This window comes from Trachurus japonicus, chromosome 3 (genome assembly GCF_045865225.1).
Source record: "Trachurus japonicus isolate A0001 chromosome 3, Traja_1.0".
NCBI classification, from domain to species: domain Eukaryota; kingdom Metazoa; phylum Chordata; class Actinopteri; order Carangiformes; family Carangidae; genus Trachurus; species Trachurus japonicus.
Window position 1 is genome coordinate 20797992 of NC_140909.1, and position 16199 is coordinate 20814190.

The following is a 16199-nucleotide window of genomic DNA, read 5'->3' on the forward strand; positions in this document are numbered from 1 at the left end:
CTCTTTACCAAACTGTAATATAATATTACCACCAAGTTTAGTGAAATGTGGCTGAAATCATCCTCTTTCAAAAAGAGCAGGATAATGACTGTTTTTATCTGTCATTTCAACAGTTGATACATTATGGATGTAACAAATTGTGGTAGTTGTTAAAGAACAGTACATGGATAGTGGGGATGGGTCATATCGTCAAAAACAATCCCCCACAATAAGAATTTATCTTGCGTTAAAAATGATAAACTCCCGTTGATGGCGTAATTTATGTGTGCGACGCACTCACAGCCCAGCTCTCTTGTAGTTCAGTGAACAAACAAACAAAATGTCATGGCAGCAACCTGTATTGCACTTGATAAAACACCACAAAGCCATGTATGATGGCTGCATGGCTAAAAACAGGCAACCTGTGTGTCTAACAAGGCAAAAAGCTAACCTTAATATGAATGCAGTTCAAAATGACCCAGTGTCTCTCTGGACAGTGACCAAGCTCTGATAAATCCGATAAGCAGTACAGCAGCGCATATATTTTAGCCCAGTTGCTATACTGGAGCTTTATTAAAGAAAAAAAAACTACTTTGTGATTTAAAAGACATGATATAAAAGGTTACTTTTTCCGTTTGCATTATTTTCCCACTGTCTGTGCCATAGAGCTTCAACAAATTCTGAATCTTTCAATTTAGATCAGTCTTTTGGGGCTCTGTTGAAAAGATGGAGTTGAATTTGAATTTTATTTTAATCGCCACTTTCATTGTTATCCCAATAAATGCCAGAAATTGTCGTGTCGAACTTTTAGTCCATATCGTCCATCCTAAAGGAATATTTCAGACTTGGAGTTAAGCACTAAAACCAAGACAGACATGCAATACATGACTATGTGACTATTCCTATGTAGACTTTTAAAATGGTACATCCAAAATGAAGATGGTGAGGTGCATCATCGTTCAAGTAGAAAACAGTGCTGTGTTGTCTTGTCTGTTGAACAGTATTTTGAGGTCATTTGGGAGCCTACTGTTATTTTGTCTATTGACATCTTCATTCACTTTTTATACTTTTTCTTTTTAGTAGTTGAATAGTTGTACTGTGGCGCACTGTGGGCACAGCATGAGCAGGAAGCTAAACGGTCATTGACGACTCCAAAATGTTTACAAGTGGTGAAATAGTTTGCACACTGTGTCGAAAGTGCATCTCATAACTCAGAAATAAGACTGAAGCTATCATTAGATCCATGATGCACCTGATCATCAGATCATGCTATTGTGAAATTTGAGACAGTGAGCTTGTGTTTTCAACTTTATCTTACTTCTGCTTTCAGTGTAACCAGCAAATGAGGTAGCAATTGTTGTGTTGTTGTTTTATTATTAATATTTGTGTTACCGTATACGTGGCACTCATTCATGCCAGTTTGATTAAAAATACTTTCCGTACAGTGACTGTCCATATTTTTAATAAGCCTAATTGTTTACAATTTCACAAATTAAGATAGCACAAAACACGACCAATGGATACACTCATTGGTCGTGTTTTGAGTTGCACAGTCTGTTTTATCTTGTGGTGTAACAGTGAAATGGTGGAAACAAAGCTCATCCTTCCTCTTTGACATGATGTTAACCCTCATTTTTGTGTCTCTGCCCTTTCCTCCCTTAGGAAATGACCTAGAGGCCTTACAGATACTTTTGTGCTTTTGTCGCTCTAATCTGCATCCGTGGAGAACGGCGAGATCTGGAAGCATACTCGTTTCCGCAGTGAGTAATATCTACCTCAGCCAGCAGACAGGGGAGAGACCAGGAAGCTGCTTGAGACTTCAGACAGGCAGACGGAGCTATCAGCTGGCCACTCGCTCACTGCCTGCAGAGTCCTGCTTTGTGAAGAGGATTTGAGACGGACTGGATCTGTCTGCCCTTCGCCTCCCACTGCTCCTTCACCAGCCAGTACACAAGCAAAGCCGAAGCCACATCCTCTGATTCCAGCATTTACTCACTTGTTTTTTTTTTCCCTTTTTCTTTTTTTTTTCATCATTACTGTTTTCCCTCTGTGCTGTTGACCAGTGTCTCATTTTCCTTGGATTCATTTTTCATATTTGCTTTCAGCTTTTAAAAGAAGTTTCTATTTTTATTAGTGCAGGCTAGTGTAGGTTGATATATGTACATACATATGTGTATTAACTCTATATACTGTATGAAGAAGGATTTCCTCCCCCATTCTGAAGGAAAGTTAATGTGCTGTAAAACTTGGCTGTAGTACTCTTTAAAACTCAGTAGTGTTCTTGACTTCTCGTCCCCTATTATGATCCATTCTTTTGAATCTGGAAACAGAGAATCTGGAGGTGTGTCTGTGCTGTTTTTGAAGCTGGACCTGACGTATCTGCAGCAGGGCTGCATGTAAGCATTTCACTCAGCCTGCCAGTCTCTGTGATCGCCCTGCGACCTCACCCTCCTCTGTGCTGCCTCTCACCAGGCACACTGACATGAGCCTCTGGCAGGTGAAATCCCTAGGCTGTCTTTTCACGTAACTTGGGTTTCAGGACTGTTGGGTTCTGTGTTTTTGTAAAGAGGATAGTAGCACTTTTTTTGGGAGAAAAGAAGTAAAAACAGGAGCTTCCGGTGCTGTTGCACCACTTATGTATTGTTGTAGTGCGCAGGAAAGTAAAATGGACTACAAGCGTCGCTTTTTGCTCGGCGGGTCCAAGCAGAAAGTGCAACAGCACCAGCAGTACCAGATGCCTGAGCTGAGCCGGACCCTGAGTGCCTCCCTGGCCTCCTCTTGCTCAGCCTCTTCGCCCATGGGCACCGGAGTGGGCATGCCTGGCAGCTGCCACCCACCTCCCTCTGCCACCACCACTGCAGTTGCCGACATCCAGCAAGGCATCTCTAAATATTTGGATGCCCTCAATGTGTTCTGCCGGGCCAGCGCCTTCCTTACAGACCTGTTCAGCAGTGTGTTCAGGAACTCTCATTATTCCAAAGCAGCTATGCAACTGAAGGACGTGCAGGAACACGTCATGGAGGCGGCCAGCAGGCTGACTGCAGCAATAAAGCCTGAGATCGCCAAGATGCTGATGGAGCTGAGCGCCGGAGCCGCAAACTTCAAAGACCAGAACGACTTCAGCCTGCAGGATGTTGAGGTAGGTGCTCACACCATCTCACTCTTAACACTTGTGGAGCGAGTTTATATAAAATGTCACATTGTGTTGACTTAAGTCAAATAACTCTCATGTTTGCCACTAAACTAGAAATTATTGACACCCAGGTCTCTTGTTTGCTCTCTTTGAAAGAATTAGTCACGTCACAACCTGAGTTGCTGCAGCACCACACACTTTATCATATTAAGTTACCCATGACGCGTCTTCTACCAATGGTGCCAAGATGCTTAGTTGCTCACTGTCTGAAGGCTAGCTCCATGAATCAGAGCTTCCTGGCTCAAATAGGATCCTCACGCCCATTTTTAAGCTCGTGTCAGGATCTTGAAGTGAGGTGTGAAAAACATTAGGGATGTGAGAAGAGAAGTCATCTTTTGTCATTCTGAATGCCACGCCATTTTTCCACAGCACTGAATTCGCTGATGTGTAAAATGTGAAACACCGGAGCTGAGATGTTTTTCAAGTGATTTTAAATAGGGGGATTTGGAGACTGATGCACTAATTTAAAGGCTCAGCTGTGAAGTGGGAATCATTTTTCTCTCTCTGTTTCAAATTCTTTCTGTGTGACTCACTCCCCCTTCACACAGTTGTTTTCGTCCATTTGTCTGTGGTCACACCTGATTAATCAAGATAGTTCTAGTTTTCCTTAAAAGTCACAGAGGGATATACACAACGCCGGTGTCTGAGCATTAATTCCAGCCTGGATAAACCTGTGGTTGTCACTGTTCACACAAGAAGGGTCTGGAATCTGCACTCTGTCACATCTTGTATAAATATATTTGCGCAAGAGAGGAAAGGGGAGAAGAAAAGAACATGAACGTTATTGCAGACCTCGTGGCTGAGAGGACCAGAATAACTCCCAGTAATCACAATATACTGATCCTATAGTTGTTAACACACACCCCAGTTCACTCTTTTTCACTAAATCTACAAGTGCTTTTCAGAAATGATGATCATAAAGTGGTCATTACGAAAATTTTTACTGATATAAGAGCCCCGTTTCCACCAAGGTAGTTCTTGGTAAAGGAAGAGAACAATTACTTCCATGTTTCTACCCTGGAAACAACCCTATGTTGTGTCATTCGGTGTCATCGGCATCAAGTAGCTGTATTTTCAGCTATGCCCACACCAAAGCAGCCACCAACATGAGTCATTTTCTCATGATTACTGCTTATTTACCCTGCATTTAATTTATAGTTATCAGTCTGTGTAGCTCCCTTCCAGCCGAGCTCTTCACCTCTATGCCACTGTTTTCCTTTTGGAGGCAAATAGAAACTTACTAGTAATTGTGTACAATCACAATGGAACTTGAGGTTCCCTAGTTACTGGGTTTTAATTTGCGTATAATGACATTTTAAAAGGGGAAACTTCAAAAAAACAAAGATAGACAAATTGGATGTTGGATAGTATACTAAATTCCAAAGGAGAGTATACAACCACAGGAAACAAGTAAACAAAGATATTATTATTTCATGTAAATATTGGCTAAATAGCATCTCCTCCGACTGAACATCTGAATCACCGTTTCCTTTCGACCGTTTCAAATTCCTCATTGCTACAGCTTTCACTGCGTGCGGCTTTGTGAATTCATACAATATCTGTTGCCCTGGATGTAGCACTGTGCCACAGTTGGCCTCGTTACAGCGGCAACACTGCAACATAAGACAAAAATAACGGGGGTCATCGCTGTTTAAGTAATAGTTTCGCATGTAGCAGTGAGTGAGTAGACGGCTGCAGCCAAGACACTGGAGGGACTGCAGAACCTCAGTGGATGTGGCTGAGCCCAAAACAGGAAACACTTTTGCACCGCAGTCGGTAAATCTGACTCTCTGTGGTCTTGGATATGCACGGATGAATATTAGAGGAAGCCCAAGTCTGTGAAAGTTTAGACCGCATGGCTTGGCACTCACATGTGCTGTCTGGCCCCGGGCATAAAGGGTACATTTGTTAAAGCAGAGAAGGAAACACACTAATACTATACAATAGCCTCTGAGAAAACACTGCATGTATACAATAATATTATGGCAGTAGAGTACCAGTTACATGTGAATAAAAAATACTGAGCTTAAAGAGCACAGTAAAAATGTGGTCACACCAAACGGTAATAATAACTTCTTATTTGGAACATTTTTGAACATGGACATTTCTGTGAGTGTGTTGTTTCGGGATGGGTCCATTCAGGATGTGTGCTGGACAGAGGAAGTGTAGCAGCAATAAAAACAGAAATATATTGGTTAAAGCTGATGGAGATTAAGTGATCAAAATGCTGTTCACGTGCACCTGTAGTTAATTTAATCTGCCCCAGCGTGTATGCTTTTGCGATGACTCACCTACGGCCGTGGTCGGTGTTCAGCGTAGTGGAACTCTGCTTTTGATTAAATGTCTGAGCTGCTATCTACCATGTTTTTAATTTTGGTAGCAGAAAGCTCTGTGCGCACGCAGCTTCAACTTGTTTAGACCCAGCTCGTGATAATTGCTGCTAATTCAGCCTGCCTCTCGCGTTGTGATGTATTTGTGACTGTAAAAGGGATTTTCCTTTGTCTGCATGAGTCGAGGAATGCTGTTTGGCAGCTGGATGTGTTATGAGGGCTTAAAAAAAAAAAGCACTAAATGCATTACTGAGTTTGGGGAGTTGTGGTATGTGAAGCTTTTCCCCCTTTTTTTCCCTTGCTCACGTCTCCTTCTCCTCACTCACTCCTTTTTTTTTCTTACTTAGAGCCCCTAAAGTTCAGGTCAGTGCAGGCTGCAAAACAAACCACTTCTTTTTTCCAAATCAGCACCCAGCTCCCTAGCTGCTCAGAGTGACTCCATTGCCAAATATGCATGAAAATGTCACGGTTTGTTTAGAGGCTGTTTGCTGAGCTTGTAAGTTTAAACGACGGCGTGAAGACCAGAGGCAGACTAAAAGGTCCCCACAGCCAGAAAGACCTTCACGGCTGCTTTCGTCAGACAACTGAGTAGGTCTGCCCAGTAAACCCCAGCGCACACACACTGGAAAAACAACCTCTTGGTCTTCAGATGATTAAAAAAAAAAAAAACTCTCAACATTTTTTTTTATTTTTAACACGGCTTCTGTATTTTTTGGGGAGCTGTGGCCATATCCTATGAGGACTTTATCTAATCACTCAATTCCACGGGCTGCTTTGACCTGTGTACTGTGGAGAGAATTAGCGAGGAAGGACGTGACAAGCCCTGATGAAAAGGAGCTAATGTTTTTAAGTAAGTGAAGATAATGGAGGCAGACAACGTGCAACATAGTTAATGAGCTGGATTCAACTCGGTCTGTCTCTCTACTGCTGAAAACAAAACACTAGGTACACTCCTGTTTTCAATTGTGAACAAAGTGGGAGAATACTACATATCAGCAAATCTGGGTTACAACAGCGCAGGAATTTAAAAAAATGTAAAGCTGTCTCAAGTGTTTGATAAGGAAAGAGATGTGTTTGTTTCTAAGTGAATTTAAAGAAGCCACAGGTGAGGTGTAGGCATTTCAGTGTGTGGTGGTTAAGTTTGATTTCAACTCAAGTTGTTTCTAACACTAGCTGTGCTTAATGAGTTTTGCGCAATTAAGAAATGTGTTTGTTGAACCTATGATTGTAGATTAATTACAACATTTGTTTTTTTGTATATTTTTTTTTAAAGGATATACCCAGTATTTTTGCACTGTTTTAGTTACTGAGCTCATATAAATACAGTGGAACTGGCATAAAACCAGCAAATGTGAGTGATCAGTCTTAAGAAATTCAGGGGTCAGGACAGGAATGACCTTCCTGTTTCCCTAGAATGACTGTAAAAGGGAAAACACAGCAAAAGAAATGAAACCAAGGAGCCAGAAACAAAGACTGACACTAACCAAGCAAGATAGGTTGCTTTTTTAGTCTCTCGTAGCGCCATACTCCCTTTCACTCGAAGAGAGTCTAGATCTGAGAGACAGTACTCCGTTAGATTCAGTGCACTGATACAGGTGTTCTCAGAAAATGGAAATATAAATGTTGATTGATTCATGATTCTCCTTGTTTGGGCCTGAGAGGGGCCCACCGTCGGCTTGGCTCTGCTGCACTCTTATTTCTCATATTTTCCATGACTGTGTTGGATACTGCACAGCCAATCACATGTGTTATCCATTATCTCGTGCTGTAGCCATGTCCTCATTTTTTCCCCACTTGTTTATTGTAGATGAATTCGCAACACTTGGAGTAGTATTTGATGTCATTGTCAGCTTATGTTCATGTCATTTGGTTAACTTTATCAGAATACACTACATGTGAAAATTTCAATTTACATTACTTGACTGTGTGTGTGTGCATATACAGTATATAACCTCCAAGCTTCATTATCAGGCTACATGAGTTGTCTGTTATCTATCATTTGTCTGTTTTACACATACACTGCATTTCTGTTGACTGATTTGAGTTATGATTATTTGCTCAACATCAACAGCAGGAATTTTCCCCTTTGTGCTCACTGGAGCTGAGCCTGTGTTTATCGAATGTCTCAGTCAGCTTAGAGTAGGTAGAGGAGTACGAAGTGGGTTGCAAAAGGTTGGCACTGCAGGCCAGAGGATTTATTTTGTTGGGTTTTGAAGGGGAAATGAGTTAGTAAAAGGTCCTGTAGCAACACACTTAGAAACAAGCCTTTGTTGAGATGTCAATGCAGTATTATAGTTTTCATCCCGTGAAATGAAACCAATTGTGACACACGCAAACATTTGGAAAACCTGATAAAGTTTTACTGCTTTTCTTTTATGTAGCCAGCCAAGAAACTCTTTTTCCATGATTTAGGAAATTTCAGCCTCTCTCCAAAGGATAAATCCTACTGACTTTGATGACCCTTTTTTCCTGGAGTCAAAAATTCTGACAACTTTTTGATGGATTGCCATGGAATTTGCTATAAACATTCAAGATCCCAGCAGCATAAATCCTAATAAGTGTTTTGATCATTGAACGTTTAATCTAGCACCACCAGCAGGACATAGTTTTTATTTGATCTGTGAAATATCACAGCATCTAAATTATGGATTGGCATCAAATTTTGTGCAAATCTTCACTGTTGTCACATGATGTGTCCCCCCAGATGTTTCCTCTAGGGCCTCCAAGAGGATGACATTTTTTTGTTTATTTGAATATCTTGACATACGCTCCTCGGAGAATGGATTGAACCAACTTTGATTTTCCTCGTCTTTTGGTTCATAATCCTAACCCAGAATCAAATGGAGGATGTTGACGTTACAGAACAGACATTATGTATCTTAACCACTGGGCCACTGTGACAATCCAGCATCAGTTAGTTTGCATTATTATACGTTATATATCCAGTATGAATACATACCTTACCACAAACTAAGCAACTATCGAAATTTCAAAGTCAAACCCTCCATAGAGAATCATGGATTTGTCACGTCCTTCTTTTGTAGTTGGTCATAAAACCGGTGAAACCTTCACTTCACCTGTTGGAGGTTTCATGTCTTCAGTCATTTACACAGTGTAGTTTTGGTCCCTATGAGGTGTGATGTTGAAGAATGAAAGGAGCTGTACCCTGTCCCTGTTGTTCCCATCTGCCATCAGAAAGCTGCAGCATATTTCTGTCTTTACAACTTGGCCTCCCCCTGGAGATATTTTCAGCAGATACCTGAAAAAGAAAACCCTGTGACCATGGTTGGACCCTGCGGTGTCCTGTTTCTCTTATTTTGCTAACTGGACAACAAGCAGCTTATAAGCCTGGACTATTCTCTCACCAAACACACTCTCAGTCAAAGATGCACTTTAAGTTATGTGCTGGTAATAGCTAGGGTGTGAATATTTTGGCAATGTTTCAATATTACTAAAGTAAAATATGCCTTTATTTATCCCACAATGGGGAAATTTGCAGGGTTACAGCAGCAGTACATACAAACAAACACATTCACATGTGCACACTGTGTACTAAAATATTGGAATACTATCTACATTGAATAGATACTGTGTTTCAAAAATATCCTGCATTAGATTAGAACATTTAAAAAACATATACATTGAGTAAAGTGTGACAGTCAATGATGTGACCATCTTCACAGCACGTTTGATGCTAGGATTAATAAACTTTTTTTTTTTTTTTTACTTTCAGAAACAATAAGGCAAACCAGACCCCCCCTCCCCTCTCTCTCTCTCTCTCTCTCACACACACACACACAAACACAGCGACATACATATACATATTCAGGCCAATGTGTTCTCTGTTTGTCTTTTCCTTTGCAAACACAAACACATGTTGTACTCATCGGTCTCACTCACATGTTTGATATCTGTTTAGACCACATTATTTTCCACAAATGCAGACATATACACGCCTGGCCAGGCATTTGGTTTTATTTTGAAAGATGCTGTGTGGAGGCGACATTCCTGTGCTGGTATTCACTGTGGTGAACAATAGGGAAACAAGCTGGAGAAATGCTTTCTAAAGGGGAGATAAATATACTTAGTTTGTTTTGGTCCTTTGGTTAAACCGGAGCGTGTCATGGTCGTCTGTCATGTCACTTTTCTCCAATCTACTTTTGTACATGTGTTCTTGATCATGTGTTTTGTCATTACCAGCAGCATCGTACATGCAGTCTGCTCATATAGGTCATATGATGTAGTGAATTCTGTTTAATAGCAGGTGTCCTGCTTGTCCTCCAGTAAATCATTTTTTGATTGTGGATGAAAAATAGTTCTATTGTTGTTCACTGTATTTCTAACAATTTTACAGTAGTAAGCATATGCCTCATCATTATACCTAACAGGGAAAGTGCAGCTACCAACAATTTTTAGAGTTTAGAAAAGCCAGCAACAAGCTCAGCGTACTTCTTTAGTTTTCATTTTGTATTTTCTTACATCATGTATTTTTGGTTGAACATTGGCTGAAATGTAGAAAATAATAGAGCTAATAATTAAGTCATTACCCAGTTCTTTTAGAAAACAGCACCTTATTAAAGTAGCACATGAAGTTGGTTAGTGTTAACCCCTCACTGAGATATGTGGACATACATGTTAGCCTCCTTACCTGAGGGAGGCCATATTGTTTGGTATCTCAAATATCCTGACTAACATATTCCAGCACGTTAATGATGGACGTTCCTCACAATGACGTGTGTTGTAACAGACATGTCTGTTGTGTCATTGCAGGTACTGGGTCGATGCTTCCTCACGGTGATGCAGGTCCACTTCCAGTTTCTATCACAGGCTTTACAGAAGGTCCAACCTGTGGCTCAGTCCTGTCTGGCCGAGGCCCTCGCCCAGGCCCAGGAGCGCTGCGCCAACGCCCGCTCCCAAAGCTCCGACCTCGGGCCCCTCACCGAGCTGGAGGAAGCCTCGCGCTCATGGAAAGGTGCAGCTGAGGTATGCAGTCACAAGGGTGCCCCAGGACTTTTTTTTTTCTGGTCTGGGACATGGAAATACGGGGTCTGTCTGTGTGAGGTGAAAGCTGACTTCTTACACATTCCAGAGAAATGCCAGCCGTTTTCTAATTTCCAGCCTCAATTTCCTATTTCCTCTTTTTGGGGCAGTTTGTCTTCTAAACCTCCGTTGCTCTGTTTTACACCTCTGTGAACCTCAAACCCTTGTGAGGGAGGCCATTTTTTAAGAGGACCTGGCTAATCCTCAGGCTGATCAGTCCCTCTGGCCTGTTTTCAGCTTTGTTGTGTACAGTGAGGCAGGGAGCAGAATAGAGGGGTGATTGATCTGTTAAGCCCTGGCATGCAGGGTGTTAGTTTGCCCTGGAGGGGACTCGGTCTGGATAAATCCTGGTAGAATGTGCTGGGGGGTGGTTTAGACAGAGGGAGGCGGTCAGGACTCTATCTCAGAAGCCACATGTTTTGTTTTTTTTAATCATTTAAAAAGTTGCATGTCTTAATGCCTAGCGTCGATTTTGTCAAAACTTTCCTTATTTCCTGAAATTAGCATTAAAGCATTAAAAGACTGTTTACTATGTGTTGTGTTGTACAGTAAGAGTGTCCTGTAGTAGTGGAGATGTCCCTGCAGTCATTCTGATCCAGTATCCTGTTGTGTCCTCAGGCCACGGCGAGGCTGAGAGAGAGGGGCCGGGACGGCTGCCTGGCAGGCATCCAGGTTCAGCAGCTCTTCTGCTCCAACAACACCACCATCCCTGAGCATCAGCTGAAGGAGCTCAACATGAAGATAGACAATGCTTTACAGGTACGGTATCCCCCCTAAAGGCCTGGGCAGGGAAATACACACACAGTTATTCCAGTTGCTTGTAAAGATTCCTGGAAATATTGGCGTCAAGCACAAGTATGGGAATTTTAATTGAACAATACAATGAAACTGGATACTGATGAACTTGCAGAACAGCAGGGTGCTCAACATTAAAACCTATTGTTCTTGTTAATAAGAAATGTTGGATTGATACCATGGAGTAATTATGATTTATTTCCCCTCTCCAGGCCTATAAAGCAGCACTAGAGAGCCTGGGCCATAGTGAATATGCACTGAAGGCTGGCTTTCATCTGAACCCCAAAGCTGTGGAGGAAGCTTTACAGGTGAGTTCAGTAAAATGCTGATCGTTTCCAAAAATGATGAGTAGTGAGGAGTAATTTCCAGCTGTGTAGTTAATTGAATTAAAGCTGGGGTAGGCAGGATTTGTTTTGGAAACAAATTGGTTGAAGGGCCAGCCCCTCAACCAATCAGGAACCCCCAGACCAAAATAAATTTGATTGGTCAAAGATACTGGCAGCTGTAGGCTTTTCAGGCTGCTGCATACAGAGACATAGAGAAACACTGTCATGGCCCCAAACACACACACCTTTCCTTACTGATAGCTGAATGGGAAAAATCATTTTCTTTAAAAAGAAGTTAATATTTTGTTTTTAAAACAAATCCTTCCTACCCTAGCTTTAACTGTGAATGCTCATACATTTGTAATTTTGGCTCTAAATCTTCTTGTGTGTGTGTAGGGCTGCTGCGGTGAGGCAGAGGCCCAGCAGGCTGGGAGGATGCAGACCACCTCCCAGCCCATCCAGTGTGAGCTGCCCACCATCCCTGTGCAGATCGGCTCACATTTCCTCAAAGGAGTGTCCTTCAACGAGTCAGCGGCTGAAAACCTCAAACTGAAAACGGTACAGTCCCTGACCCTTCTGACCAGCATCAAACTTCATTATTCTCCAGAAAGGTTCTAGTTGCCCTGTAGGTTTTATACATCTCTGTTGGATTACTGTGTCATCAACTTTCTCTGGGTCACTAGATTTAGAAAAATGGCTGTTGAAATAGTATGTATCGCCAACCCCAACGGATGTGTGGGCTAGTGCAGATTCCAGTAGCCTGTTTTAGTGTCATCTGTAGTGTAACATCAGCAGACACTGATGGCAGACTGTTTGGTCTCTGCAGCACACGATGCTGCAGCTCATTAAGGAGGTGATGGGCCAGAACGGAGTGACCCCCAGGGACGACTCTCCTGTCACAGAGGTCCTCAACCATGTCTGTCCATCCAGTTGGAGAGGAGCCTGCAAGACAGCTGTCCAGCTGTTGTTTGCCCAGGCTGGTCTGGTGAGTATAGATGTCAAAGCCCAGGGTTGGTACAGTATGTATGTCCTTAAAAACAAGTGTAGTCTTTTTCTCCCTGATTTCGTAAACTGAGTGCACCATATTTATCCAGATAACTAATGAATACGTGTTCAGATTGCTGAATCACAGTTTACTTTTGGAGCATTTAACTAACACTACCAGAACAACATAGCAACAACATAGCACAAGCCGTAACTACTTCATGTGACCGTTGTTTTAAACAAACATAATGATATGAAATTGTCATATGAGCTTGGTTTCTGGGTATTCTTTTATTCTCATTTGACATATCTCATTTTGTGAAAAAACTAAACTAATAAACTACCTCCCTTCGACCTACTTTTCATCACTTTACAAGAAGGAGCTTCACAGAAAAGTTGTCACCAGAAAGACTTAAAATATAGTTTATTTAGGCTGGTAAAATCTCTTCTCTTGTAACGGTCTCTTGTAGGAGCACTTTTGTGTTTGTGCTGATGATCTTACATAAACATTTGCGTCGACCGTTCCCTGTGGATCGTCATTTAGTATATTGGTCTTGTTAACGTCCATCACCACAGTGTAGATGATGCTGGAGTGGAAAAGAGGCGGCATGCTGACATGAACAGGCCTGTTGTACTTAACTGACACTTATGCTGAAGTTACTGAATCCTCTGTCCCTGTGTGTCTGCGGGTTTGGCAACTCGCATCTCATTGTGTGCCAGATTTGTAATTGAGATGAGGAGATCTGTCTGCTTGCTTTGAGGCAGCCGAGAGGTGTAAACAAACACTGGGGGAGACACAAAAGGGAAGAAACATTCCTGCTTGCATCTGGGTGAAGGATGGGCTCGTCTGGGCGGGTCTGCAAACGAAAAAAAAGAAAAGGAGTCAGTCACGGGGAGGGAGGGTCAGCAGCAGGTCTCTCCTCACACTAACACCACTGTGTTTATGCTCGAGTGTTTATTTCCTCTGTGTGGCCTGCCCTGTTTTGTGTGTCAGACCAAGGTAGTGTTCCCGTCCAGCCGTGCCGGCCCCGTGTTAACTGTAAAACAACTTGTGGATGATGGATGATCGTTTTGCATTAGTTTGTTATCGGAGCCTATCAGCACTCAACCCAAAATAGATCACGCCATGCAAATAGACACACATAGTATCCTCCCCACACACTTGCGTATACAAACTTGCAAATCCATGGTCATGCACCATACACACCCACACACAGTCCTTCACCCCCCCCTTTTTAAGGATTCTTACTGTGCGTGTTGTGCACAGTAAGTATCACGATGTCTGCTCTGTTCCTGGAAACTCCCTTTTTCCTACCAGTCGTGACTTTTGCAGTTTGGCGAAGGAGTCAACGTTTCTATTTTGCTGCTGTTCCTCCTCCTTCCTGCCCCGAGTGACCTCGTTGTATAGGATTCAACATGGCCGATGGACTGTTTGTGTGTATGCGTCGCTCTCTCACATCGGTAGCCCACAGTTTCTGAGGATACACCTGCTCTTTAAATAACAATAGGGCACTTCCTGTAATACAGGAAACGGACACCTCCCACCTTCCCTCCCTCTTTTGTGACCTAGCTGCATGGGTCTCGAGGAGTCAAGGCCACTTTCAAAGAATTGGCAAATGTGTTTCACCAGCAGCAGGCAGGAAGACTTGCCTGTTTGTTATCAATGGCTGATTGAATATGTTAAGTTTCCTCACCTTGAACTGCCTCACATTCTCTTGGTGGGAAATCGATTGCCAGACACCAGTGAAAGCTTCTGTGGGACTTTTTTCTTTCATGTTTCAATGGCTGGTAAAAGGGCAAAAAAGTGATTGGTTGGCATAATGGAAAAGATAAAGGACCCATGTATGTGCTCCCCACGTGAGTCAACACAGAATTGTATAACCTTCTGTGGGATTGTTTCAACGATAGGAAAACAAACGGGTGTGAAGAAAGCTTCTCTTTTAGGAGATAGTGATACAGGTGTGTGTTTGTGTCCCATCAGGTGGTTGTTGACACAGCCCAGATCGAGAACAAGGAGGCCTACGCTCCCCAGATCACTCTGGAGGGCTCCAAAGTGGTGGTCCAAGTTCCTTCTACATGGTGAGTGCATGAATAATCTTTGCCTTTGAAACATTTTATACATGGGTTCATGGAGCAAGTGGCTGTGGGAGTTACAGATATAATTGTTTTTTTGTCTTGGTTGGGCTTGGTTTATTTCGGTCTTTGAACACAACACATTATTACACAATAGAAATGATAACTTAACATTAGTACATTAGTTAGATAAGGTTTGAGAAAAAAAACAGATCTAAATAAATAAATAAATAAAATAACTAAAGAAGGCATTCAAGAAAAGGTGTAGGATGAAGCATTACTTATTACTAGGGCTGACCCAAAAAATTTGAAGCTTCGAAGCTTCGTTCGTTGCCATGGTAATGGATCATGAAAGTCCGTGATCGATTTTTTTCCCCTCTCCTTTTTCCCTTTTTGACACCGGTTCTCATCGGCAATTGTTACATTAAAATGAGGAGGCTACTTGGCATCCTGGAAACCTGCCTGATTTTGGAGATATGCAGTGTTTGTTTGCCATTGCTTTCATTATTTCCGCTCGCGTGATTATCTGATCATGTTGTTTTGTGGTCAAGACAGTGTTTGTGTAGCAGAGAGAGCAGAAAATTGACATGTCAATCTAATGCATACAGGAATGGCAACAAAGGGCAGAGTAGGCATGAGGAAATGAAATGACATCATCTTGTTGAGTCATAGTTTCGGTGTATGCACAAGATTTTTGTAAAGCAGGACATAAAGGTGTCAGGAACGTACATTCAGGGCCGGAAAGTTTGGTTAGTACTCAATGGATTTCATTGACACTGATAGCTGTGCCTTTGTCATAGTGTTGACGCCTTTGCATCAGCCATAGTTCAGCAGTGTATTATTAAACTGCGGTAGTGGCACGATCTTGAAATAGAGATGTTTTTGCCTTACCGCCTTACCAGGCTTATTATTTTAGATTTTTGTTCCTGAAATTAAAAATACATTTTATTTATTTAGCTACTGCGTCATACTAAGAGCTACTCAAGTGGTATAGGGTCAAAGCAAAAGGAGTGAAGTGTGAGAAAAAGGCACGCACATTCCTTTGAAACACTTCATTCTCGTTGCTCTCTGCCATTAGACTGTTGTTTGTGAAGTTTGAATGAACGTTCAGGTAAGGAAACCAGTCAGAGAGCTGAGAAAAAGTACCCTGTTGGTGAGGTTTTGCTTTGTCTTTCCTTGTTTATGAATATCACATGTCAGGTATTCATCTGTTCAGTAAATACACCTGGGCTTTTGTGTTTGCGACATTGCGTTGGAATTGTATTTCATGTCCTGTCCTGCTGTGCATGTTTGTGTGTTTGTGTGTGTGTGTGTGTGTGCACATGTTCAGGTGTCTGAAGGAGGATCCTGCCACCATGTCCCTGCTCCAGCGGAGTTTGGACCCTGAGAAGACGCTCGGTCTCGTGGACATGCTCTACACAGCTGTGTTTGACATCAACAGGTGGAAGGAGCGGAAGTGAGTAAATGTTTCGTAACAAT

General features: G+C 42.2%; 1 protein-coding gene across 1 annotated transcript in view; it reads left to right on the forward strand.

The window, feature by feature from the left end:
* The window catches only part of garre1 (granule associated Rac and RHOG effector 1), a 35485-nt gene that overhangs the window by 12955 nt on the left and 6331 nt on the right, over positions 1 to 16199 (forward strand). Inside the window, exons 2-9 of the mRNA XM_085766250.1 lie at positions 1642 to 3118; positions 10273 to 10485; positions 11161 to 11301; positions 11550 to 11645; positions 12060 to 12221; positions 12490 to 12648; positions 14629 to 14726; positions 16051 to 16176. Coding sequence (XP_085622376.1) covers positions 2615 to 3118; positions 10273 to 10485; positions 11161 to 11301; positions 11550 to 11645; positions 12060 to 12221; positions 12490 to 12648; positions 14629 to 14726; positions 16051 to 16176 — 1499 coding nt within the window. The 5' untranslated portion in view covers positions 1642 to 2614. The remainder of the gene's footprint in view (positions 1 to 1641; positions 3119 to 10272; positions 10486 to 11160; positions 11302 to 11549; positions 11646 to 12059; positions 12222 to 12489; positions 12649 to 14628; positions 14727 to 16050; positions 16177 to 16199) is intronic.